At 42.1% G+C, this 25,000-nt stretch overlaps 1 protein-coding gene across 2 annotated transcripts in view; it reads left to right on the top strand.

Moving 5' to 3' along the window:
• The window catches only part of ZEB2 (zinc finger E-box binding homeobox 2), a 115,209-nt gene that overhangs the window by 86,103 nt on the left and 4,106 nt on the right, over positions 1–25,000 (top strand). For both annotated transcript variants that reach the window (XM_027656207.1, XM_027656208.1), the window contains 6 exons: positions 2,865–2,936; positions 9,246–9,434; positions 10,131–10,345; positions 12,845–12,953; positions 13,806–15,775; positions 17,780–17,960. In XM_027656207.1, the coding sequence (XP_027512008.1) occupies positions 2,865–2,936; positions 9,246–9,434; positions 10,131–10,345; positions 12,845–12,953; positions 13,806–15,775; positions 17,780–17,960 (2,736 nt within the window). The remainder of the gene's footprint in view (positions 1–2,864; positions 2,937–9,245; positions 9,435–10,130; positions 10,346–12,844; positions 12,954–13,805; positions 15,776–17,779; positions 17,961–25,000) is intronic.

Consider the following 25,000-nt stretch of genomic DNA (forward strand, 5'->3'; position numbering starts at 1 on the left):
CTGCTTATTCAAGGATTCTTCATCCGAAGGAAGAAAGTGCTCTTTATTTTTACAAACCTTTATCCCAAGGGTGGCTGGAAAATGCAAACTTTTACAAGTGTTTTCAAAATAAATACAGTATGTGGTTTTAGACAGACATATTACATTTGGTCAGATGTGCTCGGAATACCGAGGTGCTCTCCAAAAAATAAACCAGCAAAGCCCCCACTTAGGATCCATTCAGATTAAATAAATGCTGAGCCCGTGTTTGTGGATCCTCTGCTGCATCTGCACACACAGGGGACTGTCCTGCTTTTATTCTGGCTCCAACACCCAGAGCTTTGCTCTGGATTTACAGCAGCAGCCCTGGATATCCAGAGTTTATATTTTAGTAAATTAATGCTGAGAGGAAGAAAACGCTGCAAATGTATTTTTCTTTCAGAAGGACAGAAAGTGCAGGGTCACAGATTTTAGGAAGAGGGCAGGTTTAGGTAAAGAAAAGTCATGTTTGAGTGTCGCAATGCTAGAGGTTAAATTGTGCAACCGTCAGCTAAACGAGAATTAAAATGTACATGAAAAATTGCAGCGTGCACCCCGGTGACCTGCACAAAGTGAGAAGCAGCACAGAGCCTTCGTGAGCCTTGAATAATTTTTGGGAAGCAACTAGACACTGTAACTTCTCTTTACTACAGAAGAAAATGGCAATGAGGAAGGAAGTACAGCAGAAATCTTGAACATTACCACTATTATGCAAAAAAAAAAAAAAAAAAAAAAAGCTGTTAACTGTTTTCCCCTTTGCTGACTGGGTAGACGTGCCCTCAGATGGAAAACTTCTGATACTTGTGACTCCTTAGTACCAGAAATCACATGAGATGATCAAGGAAGAAAATCACAATGACTATATTTATATCGAAGGCTGAACTTCTCAGAAACACTGTACCTTGATTAAAATTTCTGGGAGGCTGCAATAAAAATATCAGATGTGAGACTTGCCCAGCAGATCAATTATCATAATTGACAACATTTTATTAATACATATTGAACTCCTAAATGTTTTGGACGCAAGATAACCCCCTGAAAATGATCCTTAGAGAGGCAGAATGCCAGATCTGGGAAAAGAATCAAGGCTGGCTTGTCTGCTGTACAGTTTAAACAAATATTTTTCATCTGGTCTGCATATTCTATGCTTTTGTACAAATTTAGCATCTGTTTGTACCTGCATATTTTAACTTAAGAGCTTTCATTAATTTTTTTTCTCTTTTTTTAAGCTTCAAAGCCATAAACATGTATATTTATACCACAGTATTGTACGCTGGTTGTAAAGCTCTGAATTAAGTCATTCTGTGCTTTAGTTTTGATTAGAATGATACAATTAGAACCTGTTATTCTACCAACTAATTACTTGTAGAATGTGACATCTGAAGAATACTACAAGATTACAAATTTAGGAATGAACTGAGAATGTGCTCTGTTTATATTATTCCCCTATCTTCAGTCAAATCATTGTCATGGAAATGGATTAATACTGGACCAGTTTCTGTCCTCATCAAAATCTTTTTCACAAAAAAAAAAAAAAGAAAGAGTAATAAGAATTTTAATGCTTCATGTATCAATAAGATTTTAATAGCGTGCTTTGATCTTCTTGCCAGTCTATCACTTGATTGGCTGAGCAGCATCCATCTTCCTGAATCATCATCGACTGGTGTTTGTTTCTGGGAAATTCTCTCTTTTTTTTAATTTATTTGGTCACTGTTGAGCCATTTCTGGGTTCCTTTTGCCATTTTATTTCTTGTAAGTGCAGCTCAGTGAAAGATAAAAGCAGATATTTTTCACTTAAATCTCAAATACTAAATTCCTCACTTGAAAAAAGAAAAGGGAGAGGTTGTATGTTTGTACACATCTTCAGATAAAGAGAGGCTGGCATTTAGGAGTTGAAAAGGCGAGAAAGAAATGCTCTGTATATTTTTTTTTTTGCCTGTGAAAACCCTTTGGAGGGTTAAATCTTATCCTGACTGTATGTGTGAATACCTGTTGCACATGAACTAACAAATTAGCAGCAAGAAACCGAGTTTGACAGGCACTGCAAGGCAGGCTGAAACATTCAGGAAAAAAGTGTTCTCCCCAGTGATGAAGCTGCATCCAGCCTCTTCCAAAGGCTATTTTAACTCACTCCAAACACCCGGGTTCATGGAAAGCAAACCGATCCATGATAAATACATAGTAAATAATTCTGCACGTCATGCTCATTTGCGTGTGAATTAATCCAATTTATGGCCATAAAGGCCAACTTTGTCAGTTCACAGAAGATGCAAACTAGTAGTACGGGCAGAGGAGAACTGCCCACAGTTGAAAATTTGTCACATTTCTGCACCAGTTGATATTAACAAACACTGTGCCTCAAATGAGGTTAAAATGATGATGACAGCTCAGATCTGTGTGACGATAGATAGATAGAAAGGGAGATAGAAGAAAGTCTTACATCTTCCTTCTGCATTTGCATTTTCTTCCAGGTATAGACCTCACAGGGTCTGTTAACTGATTATTTCCTTTAAACACACAGAAGAAAAAAGAACAAAAAAAAATTCCCTTTTTCTCACCCAGCTGCTTATTAGATTTGATATTGGGAAAAGCCCTTCATTGACTCCGAACAAACAGTTCTGTTTTCCACCACTTGCTTGTCATGTTTAAAGTAAATAAGTTTTCATCCCTCCAGCACCACTGAACTCATTCACTTCCCAGAACAAAGCCATTGTATAGGGGTCCACAACAGCCCTTTTCTCTCCTTCCCCGAGAGGGATCTTCCCCGGCACCGCAGTGTGCTCCCCAGCTTTGTAGGGCTTTCACCGACATGCCCATGCTAAAAGTGTGCATGCTTTATTTCACAGAAGAAATGAAGGAAGATTATGACACTATGGGGCCTGAAGCCACAATTCAGACCACCGGAAACAATGGTACAGGTAAGGTATTGCATGATACCGGCATCCCTTCCCTTTGGTTGCACGCAGAACTAGCTGTGCATGAAGAGTGAGAGTGACAAAACAATTTATTACTTGTTTTCAGTTGGACAGTTCGGAAAAATATGTATAATTCTCCTGGTTTTTAGTTTCTCCCCCCAAATTGTATGCAAGAGTGCAGCCACCAGCTCATGCAATGAGAGTCCTTGCCGCTCCTCCCATGCCCTGCAAGGTTTTAGCCCCCAACTCCTTTTAGCTGCATCCTTGTGAGATAATAGTTCTCAGCAGCATGAGGAGATGTTTTCCCAGTGAGGGTGGACCTCGGATAGTTTAAAGTAGCTGAGCCAAGATACAGTAGTGTTTTAATGAGAGGGTTACAAAGAGCTTGGTAATGAGGATGGGGTGCACCCTCCTTAGCAGCCCCAGATCCTCATGGTGCACAGTCTCTCTGCTTCAGACACTGAAAATGTCTTTTCAGCTAGACACACATAAACCCCTTACACAGATACACAGACACACACACTTTAAATGCATATTTATGAAATTATAATGTTTCTGGCTAATCTTCCCCCCCCCACCTTCTGCATCTCTTTCTTCCCCTCCTCTTAGAAATCAATACATTTGGTGGAATAAGAAAGGGGACAGAGATATTTAACAGGCATCACCTCTGAGCCGTCTCCTTTTTTTTCGGTAGCAGAGCAAAACAGCAAAAGGTTTCTGTTACTATTTTCTAATACAAATGAATTCAGGGGTTTACCATGTTCTTTCCAAAGGCCCCAATCCATCCTCAGCACAGCTGAATGCCATACATCACACAATGTTTCTTCTGCATTTAATCACAATCTGAGATGTTGCAGATAGATTTACATGGTTAAGAGTTTTCTAGTATAAGTACATTTCTATGCATTCCATTGTGAGATTTAGTTCACAGGTAATATCCTCCACAAATATTACTGTAAAAGGTGGTACCTAAGTCTCACAAGCATTTTATTACTCACACTTTCCTAATGTTGGTAACACCCACATAAAACCCCAATGCTCTTATTAAGCAACACAAGAAATTTACTTTATCATTCTTGAGGGGGAAAATAATAGGAAAATAAAACCATGTCACTGCTTTCTTCATCCATTAGATTTATTATGCATGAAAGGAGAGTGGCACTGAGGCACAGTTCATCATTACATAGGTACTGAATGATGTTGCTGTGCAGAACTGGCTACATATGTATTTTAAAAGCTTGTTTTATTTCCACGAGATGGTAATAAAGTGACAAATTGTACTTAGCACTTGGAGAACTGGGACTTGAAAAGCCATCTGATTCAGAAATAAGATTGATGCTTATCTGAATTACCATTACCAGAGCCTTTGAGGTCCCCTATCAGTCCGTGTGACTTCCTTTGCACATATTTTCCTTACCATAACAGGTTTTGACTCTTTCATACTTGCAATGTGGTCTGCTTGAAGGGGAAGACTTCATGTCCTCTTAGCCCCTTCCCTTCCAGTATCTGATGGTCTTGTCTACCAGCTCAGTGTTGGCCTTGCGACAATTCTCTGGGGCCAGGGTGTCACCAAGCCCCAGCACGACCCCTCAACCCTGCTTGGGGTCCATGGGGTGTCCTGCCTCGACTGAAACCAGTTTTCTGAGGAAAAGATAAGGGTTGTCCCTACCCAGCTTCATGCACAGCAAACTCGTGGCTCAAAGAGTGCTTTGCATTTAGGTCGCCTGCATTTCAAATGCAAAAGCTGCTCTGGGTGTTGCACCTGGCAATTCCTTCCTTCCTCAAATGTCCTGTGCAAAAGTCTGAGGCTCCTCTTTACTCCAGCTGCAATGGGTGGCTTACTCAAGTAACCATCATGGGTTGCCTAGTGCTCTGCTAGTATTTAATTCAAATCTTTGGTCACTGAGGTGTTCAGAGGCTCCTTCAGAGGCTGCTGATGCCTCAGCAGGTTGGGTAGAACGTGTTTCTCTAATCACTGCTGTCTCCATAGTCTTTTAAGAGCAATGTCAGATCATTTAATTAAATAATCTGATAAACTAAAAGCCTTTACCAGTCTGTTCATCTTGAATGGAAGATGCCAGGTGACTATGAGGAGCTGCAGCATCCTTCATGTAGAGTAAAAACTCCCCCAACTTGCCTGTTGAGGTGACCCTACTATTATTTGAGGAGGAAAGGAAGAAGTCAGTCCCTGAGCCATTGTAGATCCTTCCTAGATAGTCTGGGAAATGTTTAAAGTTTTCTGCTTCAGCCTCACTAAAGGCTTTGGGCCTGTCTTGAGGGTTTGGCCTCAGTTTTTCGCTGCTGGTAGTAGGGGGATTTAATACTGATGCTCAGTAACATAGCTGAGGGTGAGGCTGAGGTTCAACCCAAGGAAAAAAGTTGGATCAGTGACTCCATCTTCAGCAAGAGCCATTCCACAGTGGCCTTCTGGTCTCCAGGAAAGCCAGTTAGGGCTTCCTACAGATTAACATGGGTTCTTCCAAATGGGCCAAGGAGGTCACTCTTGTTTAGTACAACGTGCCTCCCCCTCTTGACACCAGATCTCGCAGTGCTCCATGACCTGGGCTGAGCACAGAGATAGGAGATACATTTTTAAGTGCATTCAGATACATCCAACCACCAAGTTTCTGTAGGTGCATGTAATAACTGTGGCGCATTTTTAGCATGAAATTCGTTGCAGAAAGTCATTACCAGAGAAAGAAAACTAAAAGAAAAAGTCTCTATTAAATTATTCTGCTATTGTCAGAGTGGCCACTTCCTAGTGGTACTTAAAAAGAAATCTTGTTATCCATACATTAATCAGCTGCATTTTTATAATGACACATGGAGACTTTATGGTAGAAATGCAAAAGTGACCATTAGAGTGAAAATTTTATGCTTTGGTCCTGCTAAATGAATTTGTAAATATTTCTGGGGAGTTCTGCAGTGGTGACTTAAAGAAGTAACATTTAGCAGAAGAAGTTTTTAAAAAGTGAATGAAAAAATTCTTGTGTTTTATTCTACCTGTTATGGTTATTACAAGTGGGATGTTTGCAGAAAATAGATTAACAAAATCTCTGTAAACAAACAGAAGAATTTTCCCGGTTTTGGTTGCTAACATCTGACAGGCTTCGAGTAAAGATCTCTTTAATATAATTTAAAGAAGGGAAAGGAAAACTTTCGGGGGAGGAAAACAGAAGTAAAACTTGGCAGGTTGGAGGACAGGCCGTTTTCAGGCTGTAATCTGTGTGTACCAATGGGGGCCTCTCGCTTCCTGGCTAATGAAGGCTGTGGTTTTATTAGCTTTGTTTGCGATTAAGGGCAGCTATCACCATCTCACAGGACGAGTTCCCACACAAAATAACTGGTCTCCCAAGCTCCTTGAACCTCTCTCTCACTTTATCTTGAAAGGTCCTAAATGCCTCCAAAGATAGCTTTCCTTAATGCGTTTTAATTTTATGTGACACAGCCACATCAGCTTTTGGACCTGAAAATATTTCTGCTCTCCAGGCTCCAATAATTAATTAAAAAAAGACTTATTTGGTGAGGTCACACACCGTAGATCTCGCTGAAATTCTTGCCTTGCAGGAGGGAATGTGCAATGTGTGTGCAGTGTCAACCCACGAGGAGTCTGGGAACATGGCTTTGTGCATGGAAAATAAATTAGGATATGGAGTGGGGAAGCAAGTCTTCACCCCAGAAATCGAGAGAGAAGCCTAATGGTTATCAGATGGGTCTTTTTAGTAACACTGGGTGAGCTTCCAGCCATGTCTGAGTTGTCAGTAACATCACTGGTGAGAAACCAGATCCACGTGGTCACCTTTCACTATTTGTGTCAATCTGCAGCATTGCAGCACTGGTTGTATTGTTTCAGTTAAGGATCTGTCAGCTTTTCCACTAAATCCCCTTGTTTTTAGGGGTTTATAATGTAGACATAAACATTTGCTTTAGCTCCTGGATTGCATGCACAGACATAGGAGCTACATAATCCAGAGAATTAGGAAGCCAAGGCCGGTAATAATCGCAGCAGTCCTCCACAACCTGTTGGATCAGCCCCCAGATAGACTTGGGGGCAGGAAGGAAGAACCTCATTTGGGTTCGAGTTTGGGATGGAAGCTCCTAATACTAATTCAGGCCTTGCTCGGTGGCTTAAATCCCCATACTGTAAATGCAGTAGCAAACTTCAAAACCTCTCAGCTTGCCTGGAGGAGAAGGAGGACAAATGGAATCATCTCATGGAGCCGTCACACACTTTCCCCTTCCTGCTCCCATTTCTCCTCTCTGGAGAAAAGCTCCCTTTCCTTGCTTCACAGGTAGCACTTACTGGCTCATGGCCTAAATTTGGTAAAAATAAACTTGTTTTCCTTGGATCTATTGCTAAGCCAAGGGAAGGAGTGGAGAAGGGGTAGTGTTAAGGTGGATGATCTTGCAACACTTGGAAGTTCTGGGCATAGCAAGGGGAATGAAAAGGTGACTTTCCAGTGTAAAAAGTAATGCCTCAACTTTTTTTTCTGATAAAAACAAAAAGTCCTAAACCTACTCTGATACTCCTGTGCATAAGGTGTACTCAGGAACCACCATTTTGTTCCCAGCAACAAAATGGAGGTAAGGTACTCAGTCTTGTTCTCCATGCTCACACTCCTCTTCTCTAGATGCTGCTTTATTTTGGAGTTAAAAGGGGAGATATTGTTTCTCATGCTAATAACAAATGATAACAGGAGCTACAGAAGGACCAAGAGGAGCTCTGTGGTGGTGTAGCTATTCCCTGCAAAACTGCTGCAATAGGAACAGAAGTTTCTTTCTGAGACTGGGGTCCCGTGCCCTGTGCCATTTGGTCACTGTCACTAAAATGCTGCAGAACAGTTGAGAAGCTGCTCAGCTCATATGAAAAATAGGGCATATTTGTCTCAGCCAGAGGATTTGATTTTATCGGCTAAAGGGATGAGGTTTGCAGAGACGGATATCTACTTTTATCGATGACGCCAAGATCAACGCTTCAAATCAGGCGCTTCAGGTTCCCAGTTGTGCCCCAGTCAGAGGTCACGTCTTGTTCTCACTGCCAGCATCACCTTGCATGTTCGTAGGAAACTGAGGCAAAGCATTTACCCATTTCTAAACACAAAGGAGCTGGTTAATCTCTCATTTCCAGCGGTTACAAACCATAACCCCTTTGATTTCCACGAGTTTGTTCCATATTGCTCCCTGGCATCACTGAGAGCAGAGTCATGCCATTTAATATTTTACTTTTACATGAACTAAAGAATAGTTTATGGCATTGCCTTGTTTTCTTGTTTCACCTGAGCAAAAATACATTAAAAATTTAATCAATCATAAGCTGTTATTTTCATTTATGGTCAGTTAAAAACAAGTCTCATTAGTAACCTGCCACCAACTGTGTAATCCAAGACTTGTTAATAAATAAACAAACAAAAAATTAGAGAAAGAAAATCATTAGCTTCTTTTTTTTCCTAGTATAATTATATTATTTTTTGTCTATAACATCAGAGAATTTTTAATGTCTTTTCTTTAAGCACTGTTCTTACATGGAGGAGAAAAGCACATTTTTAGTAACAGGATGTTTTGTGGTTGAGCATATATTATGTTTCATGGACTTGCATGGACAATAAAAAAATTAGGTTTACATTTAAGGAAAAGAAGGAAGACTCTTGTACGAACTGTCAAAGTGGTTTGAGACTTGGTATCCCTGTTATGGTCTCAAACATGTGGTTCTATTTGTAGAAATCCTGAAGCGATACTTTTTAAAAAACAACCTATTCTCCCACTGTAAGTTAACTTTTCAGGGAGAAAGAAAACATAAGGGAAGATGTGAACAATCCTCTTCTTGTGCCTGCCGTGGAGGAGCAACCGGAGGCGGGACCTGTCTTGGGGAAATATTTTGGCCTTTTACTACCTGCAACTACCACCTCCCACGTGAGGACTGTCTCGGGGTCTGCGGGACCCGAGGGCAGCTGAGCTCAGTCCTGTAGGTTAAGCTGTGCTCATGCCAAAAGCCGTGGGTCCCCAGGAGCCCTCTGAAGGTTCAGGTTCCAGCAATGAAAGATTACCTGCATTACCCAAGGCTCATAAACTTTCCTGCTGCCCCGTAGAGCCCATGTTCTTGTTAATTTAACTGCCTGCCCTTACTTCCATCCACGCTGGTGGAAAGCCCACATTAATTTTATTAGGAGCTGGAGCAAGACCGATGAGAGCAAGGATCCAACTGCAGCCCCAGCCTTGTAGCTCAAGCACATCTACTCAAACTATGCATAATGTGACGAACTCTTGGAGAGGATTCACTCAACCCCCCTTTCTTTTCCCCTTCTCTCATTTTAGTGAAGAACGCAAATTGCACGTCGGACTTTGAGGAATATTTTGCCAAAAGGAAACTGGAGGAAGGGGATGGACATGCAGTCAGCATAGCAGAGTACCTGCAGCGCAGCGACACAGCCATTATTTACCCTGAAGCCCCCGAGGAACTGTCTCGCCTTGGCACTCCAGAAGCCAATGGGCAAGAAGAAAATGGTGAGGCTGTAATTCATTTTTAGCCAGTATCCTGACCTCGTGCAGCTGTTGCAATTATAAATGCACTACATGCCTGGGTGTTTACCTTAAAAATTGGAGAACAGCTGCAGCGGCATGGAATTTCATGAGCAAAGATTGGGGCTGTAATTTCAGTGTATTGTGATTTTTTAGTCAGCACATTTGTATTATTTGGTGGGTGAACTGAAGAGCTGAATTTAAACGGGAGAAAGGCTGCTGCTCTGCTTGGGAGTTTGGGGAGTTTTAATAGAGTTTTAATGCAACAAGAGACGGGGCAGCCGGCCTATTGCTCTCCAATGCCTTGATAAATAATTGGAGAAGCGTCGGTTGGAAGGATTGGGTCAATGGCATAAGTAACGTAATGAGCTGGGGCTGGAATGCAAATTGCCAATTGATCAGGAAAAGTATTTCTTAGTTTTCCAGCCAGCCAGGTCTGCGGGAGGAGTGATGCCCATAATTAATTTCCCGGTGGGGTCCGGAGCGGGCCCTGCGAGTCTGCTGTGGGCGTGCGCGGGTGCCGGTGCCTCCCGCCACCGGTTGGAAGCACCGTCCCTCCCTCCCAGGCAGCAGATTGCGGCGATTCCTCTCATACCATCCCGGGCAATCAGCCCATGAGCTGCCATTGATTTACTGACCTTTTGGCCTGCCTCTCTTTTCCCCCCCCATCCCGGGGCACAGACCTGCCACCTGGAACTCCAGATGCCTTCGCCCAACTGCTGACCTGCCCCTACTGCGACCGGGGCTACAAGCGCCTGACGTCCCTCAAGGAGCACATCAAGTACCGCCACGAGAAGAACGAGGAGAACTTCTCGTGCCCTCTCTGTAACTACACGTTTGCCTACCGCACCCAGCTCGAGCGGCATATGGTGACACACAAGCCAGGGACAGATCAGGTGGGGGGCTGGTTTTAAGTGATTTCTTTCTGTAATAACCCCTTAGAGAAACGATATTGCTTTGATTGGCAATCATTATTAATTTTTCATGGCATTTTGAAGATGCAGATCTTTTAATGGTAATAGCTTTAATTGAGGTCTAAATGATTTTTTGATGGTCTCTTCTAATATGATTTAATAGTCTTATGTTCACGATCGAATGAGTGTGTTAATTTCTAATTTAGAAATTTTATTTGCACTTTAACTTGACTTTAGTTTCGTTTTTATGTTCCTCAAAAAGTGAATGAAACTGTAGCATTTTAATTATACATTATTAAACATCTCAGCAATTTTAATTCCATTTTTCACCTAGTTTTACTTTGCAGTGTTGCAGATAGGAACTCCAAGAGGTACTAAAAGATCCGCTAATATTTTTTCATTACTTTTTGAGGAACCTTTTCAATCCCATGAAATTACGCGCATTTTGTATAATCGTTTGTTAAACATAATTACACATTTTGAGAAGAGCTCTTCCTACAGTACGTATAGGCTATCATTTGTGATTGTGCCACTAGAACTGGGTATGGCTTTCATCTGTATAGCCCGGCAGTGTATCTGCAATAAATCAAAGTAGTTTTTTCCTCGATGGGATACGTGTAATATTATATCTGTGCCGCATTTAAGGAAATCCTGCGTGTCTTAAACAGGTGACTGAGCTTCCCTAGTGCTCCTAAACGGGCTGGGGATAGACCTGTGCCACAAAACTCTTTACACACCAGCATGAAAGCTACTCCTCACTGGAGAATTACTTCTGAAAACCCATCTTGAGGAGGGCTGTAATGGAAACTCAAATGGTGTGGTTAAAAGTTAAATAAATAGATGCGTGCATTGTGTCAAATTATAAAGGCTTTATGAAGTATTTATTTTTCTTAAAAACCTGAAAATCATGATCAACTGTATTTCTCTTGGTAGGTTTTTCCCAGCATAAGGTAAATGCAGTTAGGCAAACACACATCTTCCTAATCACACGATTTTTGCAATTAGCATTTTTAAGAGAACTGTATCTTTTGCTTGATCTTAAATCAATATAAATGATTCCAGAGCGCTTTCTCCTATTCTTTCCTTCCCATGGCTTTTCCGGTAGACAAACACATGTGTATTTTTCCCAACCTGATCCACTGTAAGGTTCTTTCTTTTGCTTCGTATCATTAAAAACACCAGGGGAGGGAAAAAAACCCGCCTCGATATTTATCCAACGTAACCGCCTGAAATTTCACATGTGAGAGCGCGCTGGTACTGGCGCATTATGAATGGTAGCTTTGGTGTTGAAAAGTCCCCTCATTTGCTCATGGCATTTACAATTAGTAAATTAAAATGATTGTATCATATTAACAGTGGCACAACTAAAGTTTATAGTAGTCCTCGGAGGGCGATGGGGGGAGACAAAACAGCTGTTGCTGTTTGTTTATGCAACTCAGCAACATATGAGCGCGGGTCCCTCAATGGCGCGCGGCGGGCTGGGCTCTGCTTGATCTTTGAAGGTTGCTGCTGTTTGAACAAACCTCCCTGTGTCCCATGTAACACCATCTGTCTCGCCAGGAATGTGGGAAGAGGCAGCACACCCTCGCAGTTGTCATACTGTTTCGGCGCTGCCTTTTTTTTTTCCCCCTTCTTTTTTTTCTTTTCCCCTTTTTTTCCCCCCCTCCCTGCCCCTGCAAAAGACTTTTGTGTCGTGGCTGCCTGCAAAAGGCTGACCTCCTACCTTGAACATCCAGCATGGCTGGCTATGTTGTTATCAAGATAATAATTAATTTTTTAATTAATTATTTTTTTCCCCTCTCCAAATTCAAAGTCATGGGGCTTTTCTTGCTTGTTGCAAAAAGGTCAGCTGCCTTTGATTGTATCTTTACACCACTTTTAACTTTCAACTTTCCCTCACCCCTTAGAAGAGCACCGGGGGAAAACATGGCACAAAAGGTAGCTCAAGTCTTTCCTGCTGCTCTGTGATTTTAAAAAACATTTCCAGCAGCAGCTCATGCTGAAGACGCAGTCTCTTCTGCTTGATAATGAACTAAATCTTACACGAAATGCCACTAACGACAGTGTTTCTCTCTTTCCTCCACACGCAGTAAACAGAATTTTTAAACAAGCCGAGTCCCACATGTTCAGAATCTGCTAGGAATATTAAGAGCCACAAATCTTCTTATAAAACTGTTTCTCTCATCGTAAGATACCTTAAAGCAACACATTTCTGATGAGAGACTTAGGAAATAATTCTAAAGCAAATATCGAATGCTCATGTGAAAGTACTTTCTCATTTGTTTCGGTTTACTGCCAACATTTTGATTTTTATTGCAACACTGATGAGACAAATAAATGTACATGCAGACCTTTTGGTCCGCTTGACGAATTCAGAGCCACATTAATTTCATTTTTGTTTTTTAAGCTTGAAATTCATGGCTTCTCTTGCATAAAATTCATGTTGGTATCTCTTTTTTTTTTCCCTTCTTTTTCTCCCAGCACCAAATGCTGACCCAAGGAGCAGGCAATCGCAAGTTCAAATGCACTGAGTGTGGCAAGGCCTTCAAATATAAACACCATCTGAAGGAACACCTGCGAATTCACAGTGGTGAGTAGCGGAGGTGCTGGTGCGCTCATTTGCATTTTGTTTAATTAGCTGAGTTTTAAAGACCGCTTAAAATTTACACAGTTCTGCTTCTGGCTTCTTGGAGCTACTAAGGTATTTCATAAGTGATATCTGAGTCATCCTCATTTATCATGCTGTTAATACCACGGTCTCGCTGAAAGATTTGGAAATAGTAAAGCTTCCTGCAAATAATATAGATTGTTTGGCAGTTTGAGTTCAGAAGCGCTCATTCATTGCCTTGCGGTTGGAACCTGAACAGTCCATAATATTTTCCAAAAAAAAAGTCCCCCTGAGTGAAATACAATTCATTTTCTCTGATAACCAGTGAGCAGCAAGCGTCTCAGATTGAATGACTTGGGCGTTTTGGCTCTCCTGCTTGACACAGCATTCAGCTCACAAAATGTCACCAGGTTCTGCCCAAGCACAAGCTCTACCAGTGCTGACGTGGAGGTTCTAACAGCAGGACTCAGTGTGTCACGCCGTGCTCATATCCAGTGAAAATTCCATTTCTTGTGGGAAAAAAAAAAAAAGAGGAACCAATTTGAACATTCTTGAATTGATTTTACTCCCTTCCCCGCAGGGTATTCACCTGGTCAGTCTGGAGCCAGTCTCATACCTTGATGGTCGTTACCAGCTGGAGACCGTGGGTCCAAACTGACCTCAAGATCCGTAGAAAAAGGAGGGTAAAGCAGTGGTCGTGTGTGGCCTTATTCCTAAAATTCCCTCACTATTAACCAGTGGATACACAGTCGATCAGTTAGACATCAAATGCGATCGCTTGCAATTATGGCAGCAACAATGATAGTTAACATTTGGTTTTAATTATCATTTTAGGTGAAAAACCATATGAGTGTCCAAACTGCAAGAAACGTTTCTCCCATTCTGGCTCCTACAGTTCGCACATCAGCAGCAAGAAGTGTATTGGTTTGATCTCTGTGAATGGCAGAATGAGAAACAATATCAAGACGGGTTCTTCTCCTAATTCTGTATCTTCCTCTCCTACTAATTCAGCCATTACACAGCTGAGAAACAAGCTGGAGAATGGCAAACCACTTAGTATGTCTGAACAAACAGGCCTACTGAAAATTAAAACAGAACCACTAGATTTCAATGAATACAAGGTTCTTATGGCCTCACATGGGTTTAGTGCAACTAGTCCTTTTATGAATGGTGGACTTGGAGCAACCAGCCCCTTAGGAGTTCACGCTTCTGCTCAGAGTCCAATGCAGCACTTAGGTGTAGGGATGGAAGCACCACTGCTCGGGTTTCCTGCGGTAGGCAGTAATTTAAGCGAGGTGCAGAAGGTCCTACAGATTGTGGACAACACGGTTTCCAGGCAGAAAATGGACTGCAAGGCTGAAGAGATCTCCAAGTTGAAGGTTTACCACATGAAGGATTCATGCTCTCAAGCCGAGGAACAAGGAGTTACCTCCCCCAATATTCCCCCCGTGGGTCTTCCAGTAGTAAGTCATAATGGTGCCACTAAAAGTATTATTGACTACACATTAGAGAAAGTCAATGAAGCCAAAGCTTGCCTCCAGAGCTTAACCACAGACTCGAGGAGGCAGCTCAATAACATTAAAAAAGAGAAGCTGCGAACCCTAATAGACCTGGTAACTGAAGACAAGATGATAGAGAACCACAACGTATCCACTCCATTTTCATGCCAGTTCTGTAAGGAAAGCTTTCCTGGTCCCATTCCGTTGCATCAGCATGAGCGTTACCTGTGTAAAATGAACGAAGAAATCAAGGCAGTCCTTCAGCCTCACGAGAACATGGTTCCCAACAAACCTGGAGTGTTTGATAAGCAAACCCTCTTGCTGTCATCAGTACTTTCTGAGAAAGGAATGACTAGCCCCATCAACCCATACAAGGACCACATGTCTGTACTTAAAGCATATTATGCTATGAATATGGAACCCAACTCTGATGAACTACTGAAAATTTCCATTGCTGTTGGCCTTCCTCAGGAATTTGTGAAGGAATGGTTTGAACAAAGAAAAGTCTACCAGTATTCAAGTTCCAGGTCACCATCACTGGAAAGGGCCAGTGCCAAGGTGGCGCTGGCTGCCACCAACAACACTCCCACTAAAGACTCTTTGTCAGCCAGATCTCCAATAAAGCCTGTGGACTCTATAACTTCACCATCTATAGCTGAACTCCATAACAGTGTTACTAATTGTGATACTCCTCTCAGGCTAACAAAACCTCCTCATTTTACCAATATTAAGCCAGTTGATAAATTGGACCACTCTAGGAGCAATACTCCTTCTCCTTTAAATCTTTCTTCCACATCTTCTAAAAACTCCCACAGTAGTTCTTACACTCCAAACAGTTTCTCTTCTGAGGAGCTTCAGGCTGAGCCTTTGGACTTGTCTTTACCAAAACAAATGAAGGAACCCAAAAGTATTATAGCCACAAAGAACAAAACAAAATCTAATAGTGTAAATTTAGAACACAACAGTGTTTCTTCATCATCTGAAAATTCAGATGAGCCGCTGAACTTGACTTTTATCAAGAAGGAGTTTTCTAATTCAAATAATCTGGATAAAAGCACTAACCCAGTATTTGGTATGAACCCATTTAGTGCCAAACCTTTATACACAACACTTCCACCACAGAGCGCATTTCCCCCTGCCACTTTTATGCCACCAGTCCAAACCAGTATTCCTGGGCTGCGACCATACCCAGGACTAGATCAGATGAGCTTCCTACCACATATGGCCTATACCTACCCAACTGGAGCAGCTACTTTTGCCGATATGCAGCAAAGGAGAAAGTACCAGCGGAAACAAGGATTTCAGGTAAACTGTTGGAACTGTTTTTCCTTTGAAAGGCTCGAATTTAGTATTTTGTGATATGTCCTGTTACAGAAGAAAAACCCCAAAGCTGTAGTCAACGTTTCTGACAAAATTAGCAGAGTTTATTTAAGTCTGAACTTGCAAAAATGTGGTGGAGTAGGAAAATGAACTGCAGTTACCTTAAAAGTACCTCTGCTTGGATTCAGAAGCATTACCAGTAACTTTGAACAGCATAATAATGCTTGATGGTTTTATTCTGTTAAGAGTGCAGCTGTTTCTTCTTAGATTGGTATCTAAATGGAAATAATAATAATAATGTCCATGAAAAATCCCATCCTAGAGAAAAAAAAAAAAAAGAAAACTTTATAGGGAAACTTATCTCTTCAGGGCATAACTGCATCTCACCATGGGGAAAAGGAGCAGTGGGAGACCCCCTGGGGGTCATTCCCACACTTGGATGCAAAGCTGTATTCCTCTAAGCAGAGGTCCATATGGCCTCATAGCCACTGTATTCCATTGAAAGCCCTCAAAGCTGCTTTCTTCGTGGTTTTGGGGGATTGTTCACCCACTGTGTATGGGAAAGGTGTTCTCTCTTCTCATGAATGTCTGGGGGATGAAAAAAGTTGACCTGTAGCCCCTTCCTTCAGCCCTCCTGCTGCCCTTCCCAGACTACCAGCCCTCTAATCCTGCCAGTCATCTGGAACAGCTTTGAAAAAACGCAGAGATTAAATGAAATTATTTGGAGAGGTAGCAGCCAGGGCCCTTAATCGCAGGCAAAGTCTTTCCTTGGACACATAATCTGGGTCAGCACTTCTTCGTGCCTGGGTACAGCCCTTAATCCTTCCCTCAGGTTGTCCCAGAGTCAATGCAGGTGTAGCAAAGGATTTCATCACTTGCGTGGCTACAGCAAAGAGCAGCTCCACAGAAGTCTCATAATTTTATAGCTTTTTGCTGGGTGTATTCAGATATAATGTACAGAGTTTAGTTAAATGAGATTAACTGATTATAGATTAATAATTTCTTTTTACATTTGCGCCTGTTCCCCTATGTCCTGTTACGGTCTATTAGTAATTTTACTGACTAGTAAATGTTTTATAGTTTCAAATGTGAAAATCAGGTATGGTTTTACATTACAGACTGTAATCCCTCTTTGCACAATAGGAGCATAAATAGCACTGCACCTCCATAACAGCTGTTCCACTATTCCAATTTACAGTACATCTGCCCTCTTTGTAAATGTATTTAAGCCTATTTAATCTTCTCTAATATTAATTAGTGCAAACCTAGTCTAAGAAAACTGAACTGTGTGATAGCAAATGGAAATGTATGTTATCATGCAAGTTTGCACTCTCTTTGGATCAGGACAAAATAAATATCAAGAAATTTAATAATTTACTGATCCACATTCATTATTGCTTAATGCTGAAGGCTGTTTTAACATAGATAGAACATTGATAAAAAGTGTTATTAATATTCCCTATTTCAAATTACAAAATTAAATATAAAAATATAGCTTGAGGCCTTTAGTCGGGAGACATACATTTAAATGGATTGCATAATAATAACATTTGTACCTAAATATAAAATTCAATTAAAACCTTTCCACAGATACAGAATACATCCAAGTTTTGGTGTTTTGAAAGGAGTGATCCCTTAGCTGTTGCTTACACTTAACCTCTGTAAAATATTGCAACACCTTTTGGTGGCCATGAAGGGCCTCTCCTTTGCACTTTCTGCTCCTTGAAAACATTTAGTGCTGATGTGGCAAACGCTGTTGGTTTGTGTAAACCATGTTATTGCAGAGTGCTCAGGGAGAGAACGTTGGTTTGAGGCATAGAAGTGGAAAGGTCTTCGTTATTTACACAGAGTTTCATTGCCAGTGGGTTCCTAAGCTAAGAGCGATCACCATCCTAAGGGGACATGATTTTAATTTCTCTGGGTGGTTGGTTCCTCCGTGGGAAGGAGCGGTGGTGGCAGCGGTGTCGCTGACGAGTGGTTCCCTCGCAGGGAGAATTGCTTGATGGAACCCCAGACTACATGTCCGGCCTCGACGACATGACGGACTCCGACTCCTGTCTGTCCCGAAAGAAGATCAAGAAGACAGAAAGTGGCATGTACGCGTGTGACTTATGTGACAAGACATTCCAGAAGAGCAGTTCCCTGCTGCGACACAAATACGAGCACACAGGTAGGGTGGCCGCGAGTGCCAAGGGGAGGGTTGAGGTTCATGCTGTGTTCTTCACAGTCTTTCATGAGTACATTTGTGCTACGAAGGGTTTGGCAGGTGCTGAGGCTTTCAAAAATTGTTTTGCTCGGTTCAACTTTTTGATTTTCCTTAATGGCTGTTGCTTGATGAAGGACAGTTGGATGTGATGGGGTGAATGTCAGTAGGTGCCACGCAAGATTTCAGGCTGATTGTGATGGCAGTTGTGGCAGTCAGTATCTCTCAGGACAAGCCTTCTTGGAATGAGACAGGCCCTAGCACTCAGAAAATGCTGGAACTTGGTCAGCACAGAGTCCAGCATGGAAAGGAACGGTGACAGTGTATTTCTCTTTTCTTAGACACTATCTGTCCCTGCTCCATTTAATCCAATAGAAAAACTTCCACTGACGTTAGCAGCAGAAGAGCTGGCACTGGCCGAGTTATCTGAAAGTAAACAGCTCAGGGGGGTTTCTCTTGCTGTGATTTTGCAAGCCAGCAGCACAGGCAGGTTGCAGTTCACTTTTTCACTTCCCAGTTAATGCCTGGGGAAAGTTCCCTTCTTTCATGAGTAGGAACTGATTTTTGTCTAGTTCGAGGAAGTTTGGCAAAGCTCACCACGGATTGTCAGCTTAAAAAATGTTTTGGTTTGAAAAAGACCTTCCATCACACCTATGCTGGCCGTGGTTCCCCTTACAGACAGTGCTCCCTTCCCCACTATCAGCCAGGGCAGAGCTCTCCGAGAGGGACACATCAGCTCAGCATGTTTCAGTTTGGGGAAAACGGGACCGGAGCTTCCCAAATAATAGAGATATCAAGTTATGTTAGACAAAGGGAATGTGAATTATCACGTGAGTTATTGTGCAGCAGGACATAAACCAAACTCCAACTTCCTATAGTTAGAAAAAGCTTACTCAGGAGGAAACTTTCCTTAACTTTGAAAGCTGAGTCCCGCTTCAGGAAATGAAGCAAGTCACATCATCCTTCAGTCTCACCATGTGACAGTAAAAACCTTATACCTCTCTATTAATACATCTTCCAGGCCGCACATAACCATTTGGCATTTCACAGATGAAAAATTTACAATTCAGAAGTGGACTGTGCCTTTAAAACAAAATCCTTTACTTTGTTATTTTTCCTTATACTTTTCTTCCAAATTCTAAGCTAATCCCACAAAGGAAAATACAAAAGGAAGTTCAAATACACGTGGGATTAGGAAAGAAAATTAAAAGCAACATTTTGGACTAGATCAGCCAGTTCATTGGTGGAATGTGCTTCCCACTACATTATTCAGATCAAATTGTTTATTCAGGAGAAGGAGCTTTGAAGGCTTTACATCCCTGCACCTTTCCTCTCCTGAATGATTTTATTACAGCCATCTGCAAACATTATGGTTTACTACACTACTACCGTAAAGCTCTTATGTTAGAACTGGCCTTCATATATATCGGGATCTGGACATATGGTTGAATCCCATAAAGTTGGTAGTCCATAAGGTCGACAGACATATGGTTGAAAGGCTGAAAATCTGACAAGCTGAAATGTGTGCAATCACCTTGATTTGCAAAATAAACTGCATTCGTAAAAGCAAAAATACGTTGTGGTCTTGAAGTAGCACGGGAACCTACTGCCTAGAGAAATGACACACAGCTGCAGCGCTGCAGCTTCTTCTCCTTCTTTCCTCTGTCCCTTTTGGCTTCTCAACTTTACGTCCGTCAATTTTATGGGACTCGGCCTTATGATCCAAAACGTGTATACGGTGTCATATTCAATACAATAGAACTGCAGCACCTCATCAAGCCTGAGCATGGCATTTCAAGACGGGAAGGATGGTCTTGTGGCAAAGGCCCAGGCTCTGGGGCTGAGAGCTCCGAGCTTCTCCTCAGCCTTGCCACAGACTTCCTCTGAGAATCACACCAAGTTGCTTCATCTTTCTCTCACCTTCGCCCATCTTTGAAATAGAGGGAAATGATACCAGCCCGCCTCTCCGGGGCGTTGTAAATATGAATTCATGCAGGCTGAAATCCTGTGATGGAACTCGCTGTGTGAAGTGGGAAGTGTTATTACGGATGTGTTCGCTCTTACGGAGCCTCCACGTATCACGTTAGCGTTAGGTAGAGGTGGTTGGGAGCTCTGAAGACCTCCATACCTGATGGACAGCCTTCAGGAGGCACACTGCACTGGCACTTTGGCTAACGACTCAGGTGTGTCTTAAGAGAACTGCAAATTAATTTGGTAGTTTCAGGTAAAGCTTGTAATTGCATTAATAGCATAGGTGTGACACTGCAGGAAGGAACCAAATTGAAAGTAACACCACCTTCTGCGTTTGGGGTCGTTGTAAGAGCAGGTCCAGGTTTTCAGTCAACTTTTTGACACCTAAAAAGGAGAAAGAGCTTCTTTTCTGACCTTTTTCTGAGCTTCTTTTTCTGATCTTTTCTGGTGTTTTTTTGACCAGCTGATCATATAATCCATTGTAACTTCATTAAAAAATATGCTTTAGGAGGAATTGAAACACTTCCTGTCTTTCCTGGAGAAGCAAAAAAAGTGGGTGTTTTCCTGTGTAAAAAGAATCTATGTGCTTTCTTAGGGCTTTTTTCTGATATTGGAACAATCAGATTTTTATTTGTCACCCCTTCCCATGGTCCACATACCTATGCCAATGCCTTAGTTATCATACCACAACCAATGCCTTAGTTATCATTTATTGTTAATCAAGTGCTGTAAATGAGAAAACAGGAATGTTTTAGGAGTTGCAGTGGAGCTGAGTTTCCCTGCCAGGGCAAGAAATGCAGGATTTAGCTGGTTCTTTGTGTCAACCCAAGAACTTTTGATAGGACCATGCGGCCGCAGAACAAGTTGCTCTGTGATCACCTCTGTACACCATGCCTGCCACAGCTTGAGCACAGTAGAAAAAGGGCCCTAAATTTCACAATCCATAGTTTTTAATTTATGTGGTATTGGTGGTATTCTGCAATAGGAGAAGGAAAATTCATTGTGTTAATGCAATGAGCGAATTGCATTGGTTTTGGCTCATCTGAAATTTAGTGTAGAGGTCACTGCTTGTTGCAGGACCAAATTCTGCCAAGTTAATTCGTGGATACTGTTTAATTTTAAGAGAAGTTATGTGTCCCTCTTAGAGTGTAAGCTTCAAAAGGTCCTATTTCTTTAAAGCCAGGGATCGCAGCACTGTAATTAGGGTGCAGAGCATGGCAGGTAGCACAGGAATTCAGTGCTCACATGATCTTCCTGTGAAGTCTTATGGACACGTCCTAATTTGGTCAAGCTGAAATTAGTTGAGCCAACAGGGCATGTGTCTAATCTCAGATTTTTCCAAGCTGCTTAGCACAGGGTTCAAGACACTTTCCTTATGAAAGGTGAAGAAGTTGGTTGCCTTCATGGCAAAGCATCAGTGCTCTGGTGAGCAAGAAAATCTTTATACTGCCGGTAAGGAGGGAAAACAGGAGCGGGTGAGTGAGCAGGAGAGCAAAAAGAATGGAGCATCTAGAAATAGAGAAATATCCTGGTTCCTGGTCCAGTCCCCCTTGGTCATCAGCACTGATTCAGAAGTAAGGTGAAGGTTAGCATTTGTTCTGCCATGGCCAACGCCCATGTCTGCCACACACCAGCTTTATCATAGCTTCACAAGGGAACTCTTAGCCTGCCTGCTCTGCAACAAAAGCTGGAAACAGTTTTTCAGAATCCTACCTAGAAATTTAAAATCCTTTCATTGTTGTTCTATATTACATCATATTCTATTTTATTACTTGTGTGGGCTGTTGAGGGCCTCATAGCTGTGCTAGTGCTTTCATCCTTTCCTTTTCCACTGTATATTTTATTAAGACCTCTTTTTTATTTTTGTAGCTTTCATGCTGATGCAAGCACTGGTTTTATTTCCAGATTGATTCTGTAAACTAAATATTGTTCTTGAGCCTGGTAGCAAATCAGCTCTCTCTGGCTAGTATTTTGAATTCCCAGCTTGGGAGTTTTCTTTATTTAGAGCTTGATTCATAAAAAATTTACATGCTATTTAAAGGTTATTTTTTCTTGCTTTACTCTGATACAAGTTTTGAATTCCCCATTTTACACTCAAATAAAGAAAAAAAAGGATGTATTCTATGCTTGTGAAATTCTTTCTGTAGACAAGGTCTCCTATTGAAAATGGAACAGGTGCAGCTTGGGCAATTATATATAAATTGCATTTATCTTGCACCTTTGACCGCTTTGCTGTGCTCTGGCCACTAATCCATCTCCATTGGGACTACATCTAACATCCAACCCCCTGAACAGCTTCAAAAGAACTGCCTTTAAAAAATAAAAACAAACTGTCACAAAAATGTTTCCTTCTTTCCTCTAAAGAGTGGGATTCCTGTTTGGCCCCCTCCCATTGAAAAAAGACCCACTTGCCTTAGGCAAAGGGGGGGTGATATTTAGTCTGGGACCAGTGACAGCTTGTGATCTGACGTCTTGTGACTTTTATACCACTGAAAATGGGAAAGGCAGAGCTTTTCAGTCAAAGACTTTTAGCCCAGGAAGATTGAGATATACTTACTATTGGAGATTTGTCGTTGTTGCTGTTTTGTTTTAACAGAAATGCAATTTCAGAGACTTTGCGAGCGGATCAGTAATAATTTCCCCTCTGTAGATTGAGCGTGGGCCCCTGTGGGAACCTCTTTTGTGAGATAAAATGAAGAAAGCCCAAACGTTTCCTTTAGATATTTGAGAGAGATTTGTCATTTAGTTTCACTGCAAAATGGGCATTTACATCATGCCTCCACTCGATGAAACACAAGTGTTTCGTGAGCCCTTCTGGGAGCTACCTTGGGTTCCTCTCTCCTAGTTCCATCCCCCATGGATGACACAGGTGCTCTCAGATGAGATTGGGAAAACCTGTGGAGCGAGTTGTCCAATCTGCTTCTTTTTGACTTATCTCTACCCTACTAATGTTATGAATGTTATGACATTGCATGACAGTGCTCTAGGACAAGGAGTGGCGGCTTTAAACTGAAAAAGAGTGGGCTTTTTCAGGGATTAGGATATTAGATATTAGGAAGATATTATTAGATATTAGTAAGAAATTCTTGACTGTAGGGGTGGTGAGGCCGTGGTGCAGGTTGCCCAGAGAAGCTGTGGCTGCCCCATCCCTGGATGTATTGAAGACCAGGTTGGACGGGGCTTGGAGCAACCTGGTCTAGTGGAAGGTGTCCCTGCCCATGGCAAGGACACCTTCCATAAGATAAACTTTAAGGTCCCTTCTGACCCAAACCATTCAGGGATTCCAGGACTACCTAAAGTTGTGTGTCCTCCCCTGCAGTTGTAGGATCTCTGCACCTACCTACAATTCTAGACTTATCCCCATCCCCAGTGTAAAATACCTTACTTCAGCTTTATTTTACGGCCTACTAGCACACTGTAGGGATTAAAAGCTCCTTTTAAATGGCCGAAATACTGGGGTTTGCACATGGAGGGAAGAAAATAATTCTTCTGCAAATGTTCGGAAACCTGATACATTTGAAAACATATTTCAATTAGTGTTGTAACAGCTGCACACTGCACACTGCTAAGGTATGTTGTGTGGTGTCTGAACAAAGAACTTTGCTCAAGCTGTCAGGTTCCCTCAGATCAAAACTGAGACCTTGGTGTGAATGTGGTAGACTAAATAGCTCTAGTGTGGCCTTTTTGATACTAATATAAATTAATATGAAAATATGAAGTATTTTAATCGTGTCATTTCTAAATTAATTTATAAAATATGGATGGTTCCCTGCCAGGCTACCTCTGCCTGGGGGGAGGCCTCAGGTAGCACGAGTGGGAGGTGCAGTGATGAACAAATGCCATGTGGAAGGGATGAGCAAAGCAGGCGAAGACTGAGGGGCATCACCTGGCCTTGAGGAGGGTGGGTGGAGGCAAGTCTGGGTGAGAAGCAGTGGAGGTGGTTGACTTCTGTTTGAGGAGAGGAGAAGTGATGGATAACTGGATGGAGCACAACTGTGGGGGTAAGAATCCTGGAATGGTTTGGGCAGGAAGGGGTTTTTAAAGGTCATCTAGTCCAACCCACCTGCAATGAGCAGGGACATCTTCAACTAGATCAGGTTGCTCAAGGCCCCGTCCAATTGGACCTCAAATGTTTCCAGGGATGGTACAGAGAAGGGTGTAGTGAGCATCAATTGTAGTGTGCATCAAAAAAAAAAAAAAAAATCAGGGAATTTGAAGTAATGGAGCAGGAGTGGCACTGTGGAGAAGTGGAACAAGACAAGGGTTGGGCTTGTTGATGTTAGGGAAAAGTAAGTCAGAGGGAGGGACTGAGACAGCGTGGGCAGTTCAGTTAGCAGGACACAGAAAAAGGTGCTGAGGAAAAGCAGAAAGTCTATGAGCACCAAAAAAGGAACAAAATTAGCAATTGTGGAGGTATTAGCAAGGGAACATTAATGTGTTGCTCTGAGGGGGCTCAGCAGGACAGCTGGGTCTTGGCAGGGCTGCATCCCATTGAGTGGTTGGTAGTGCTGGGAAAGCTCCCACCTCGCCCGTGAGGGTTTTCTTCTGGCAGTGCTGGGGTTTGAGGAGGGGCTTAGGCTCAGAGTGCTTTGGGATTTTAAGCTAATTTGAGTAAGTGACTTGATCGTGCTAAAATCTCCTGAGCTAAGACCGTGGGATTTCCCCATCATGGCTAAACTTGTGCCCTGAATTGCAGGTAGAGCTGCCTCAGCTCTGGATTTGGTGCATCCCCAGGTCAAGGCTGGAGGTTCAAACCCAAAGTACATTTACAGCTTAAAGCCCAGAGTTTTCTTCAAGCTTGACTTTTAACCAACAGGTTAAATTGGCAGAAATACATGTTTAGGAAACAGATCATGCAAGCAATACTGCCAAAATTCAATATATCAAGCTTGAATTTTCAATTTTGCTGTAAAGGAAAATAAAGGGAAAAAAGGAAACCCTGTATGTGTGCAAGCTTAGGAAACTCTCATACAAAGAAATGCAGTCTGAGCCCTAATTTCCAGGCATCCACTAATTTCCCTGTCACTTGTGTTACT

The sequence above is a fragment of the Corapipo altera genome, unplaced genomic scaffold, assembly GCF_003945725.1.
Source record: "Corapipo altera isolate COAL_440 unplaced genomic scaffold, ASM394572v1 68, whole genome shotgun sequence".
Lineage (NCBI taxonomy): Eukaryota > Metazoa > Chordata > Aves > Passeriformes > Pipridae > Corapipo > Corapipo altera.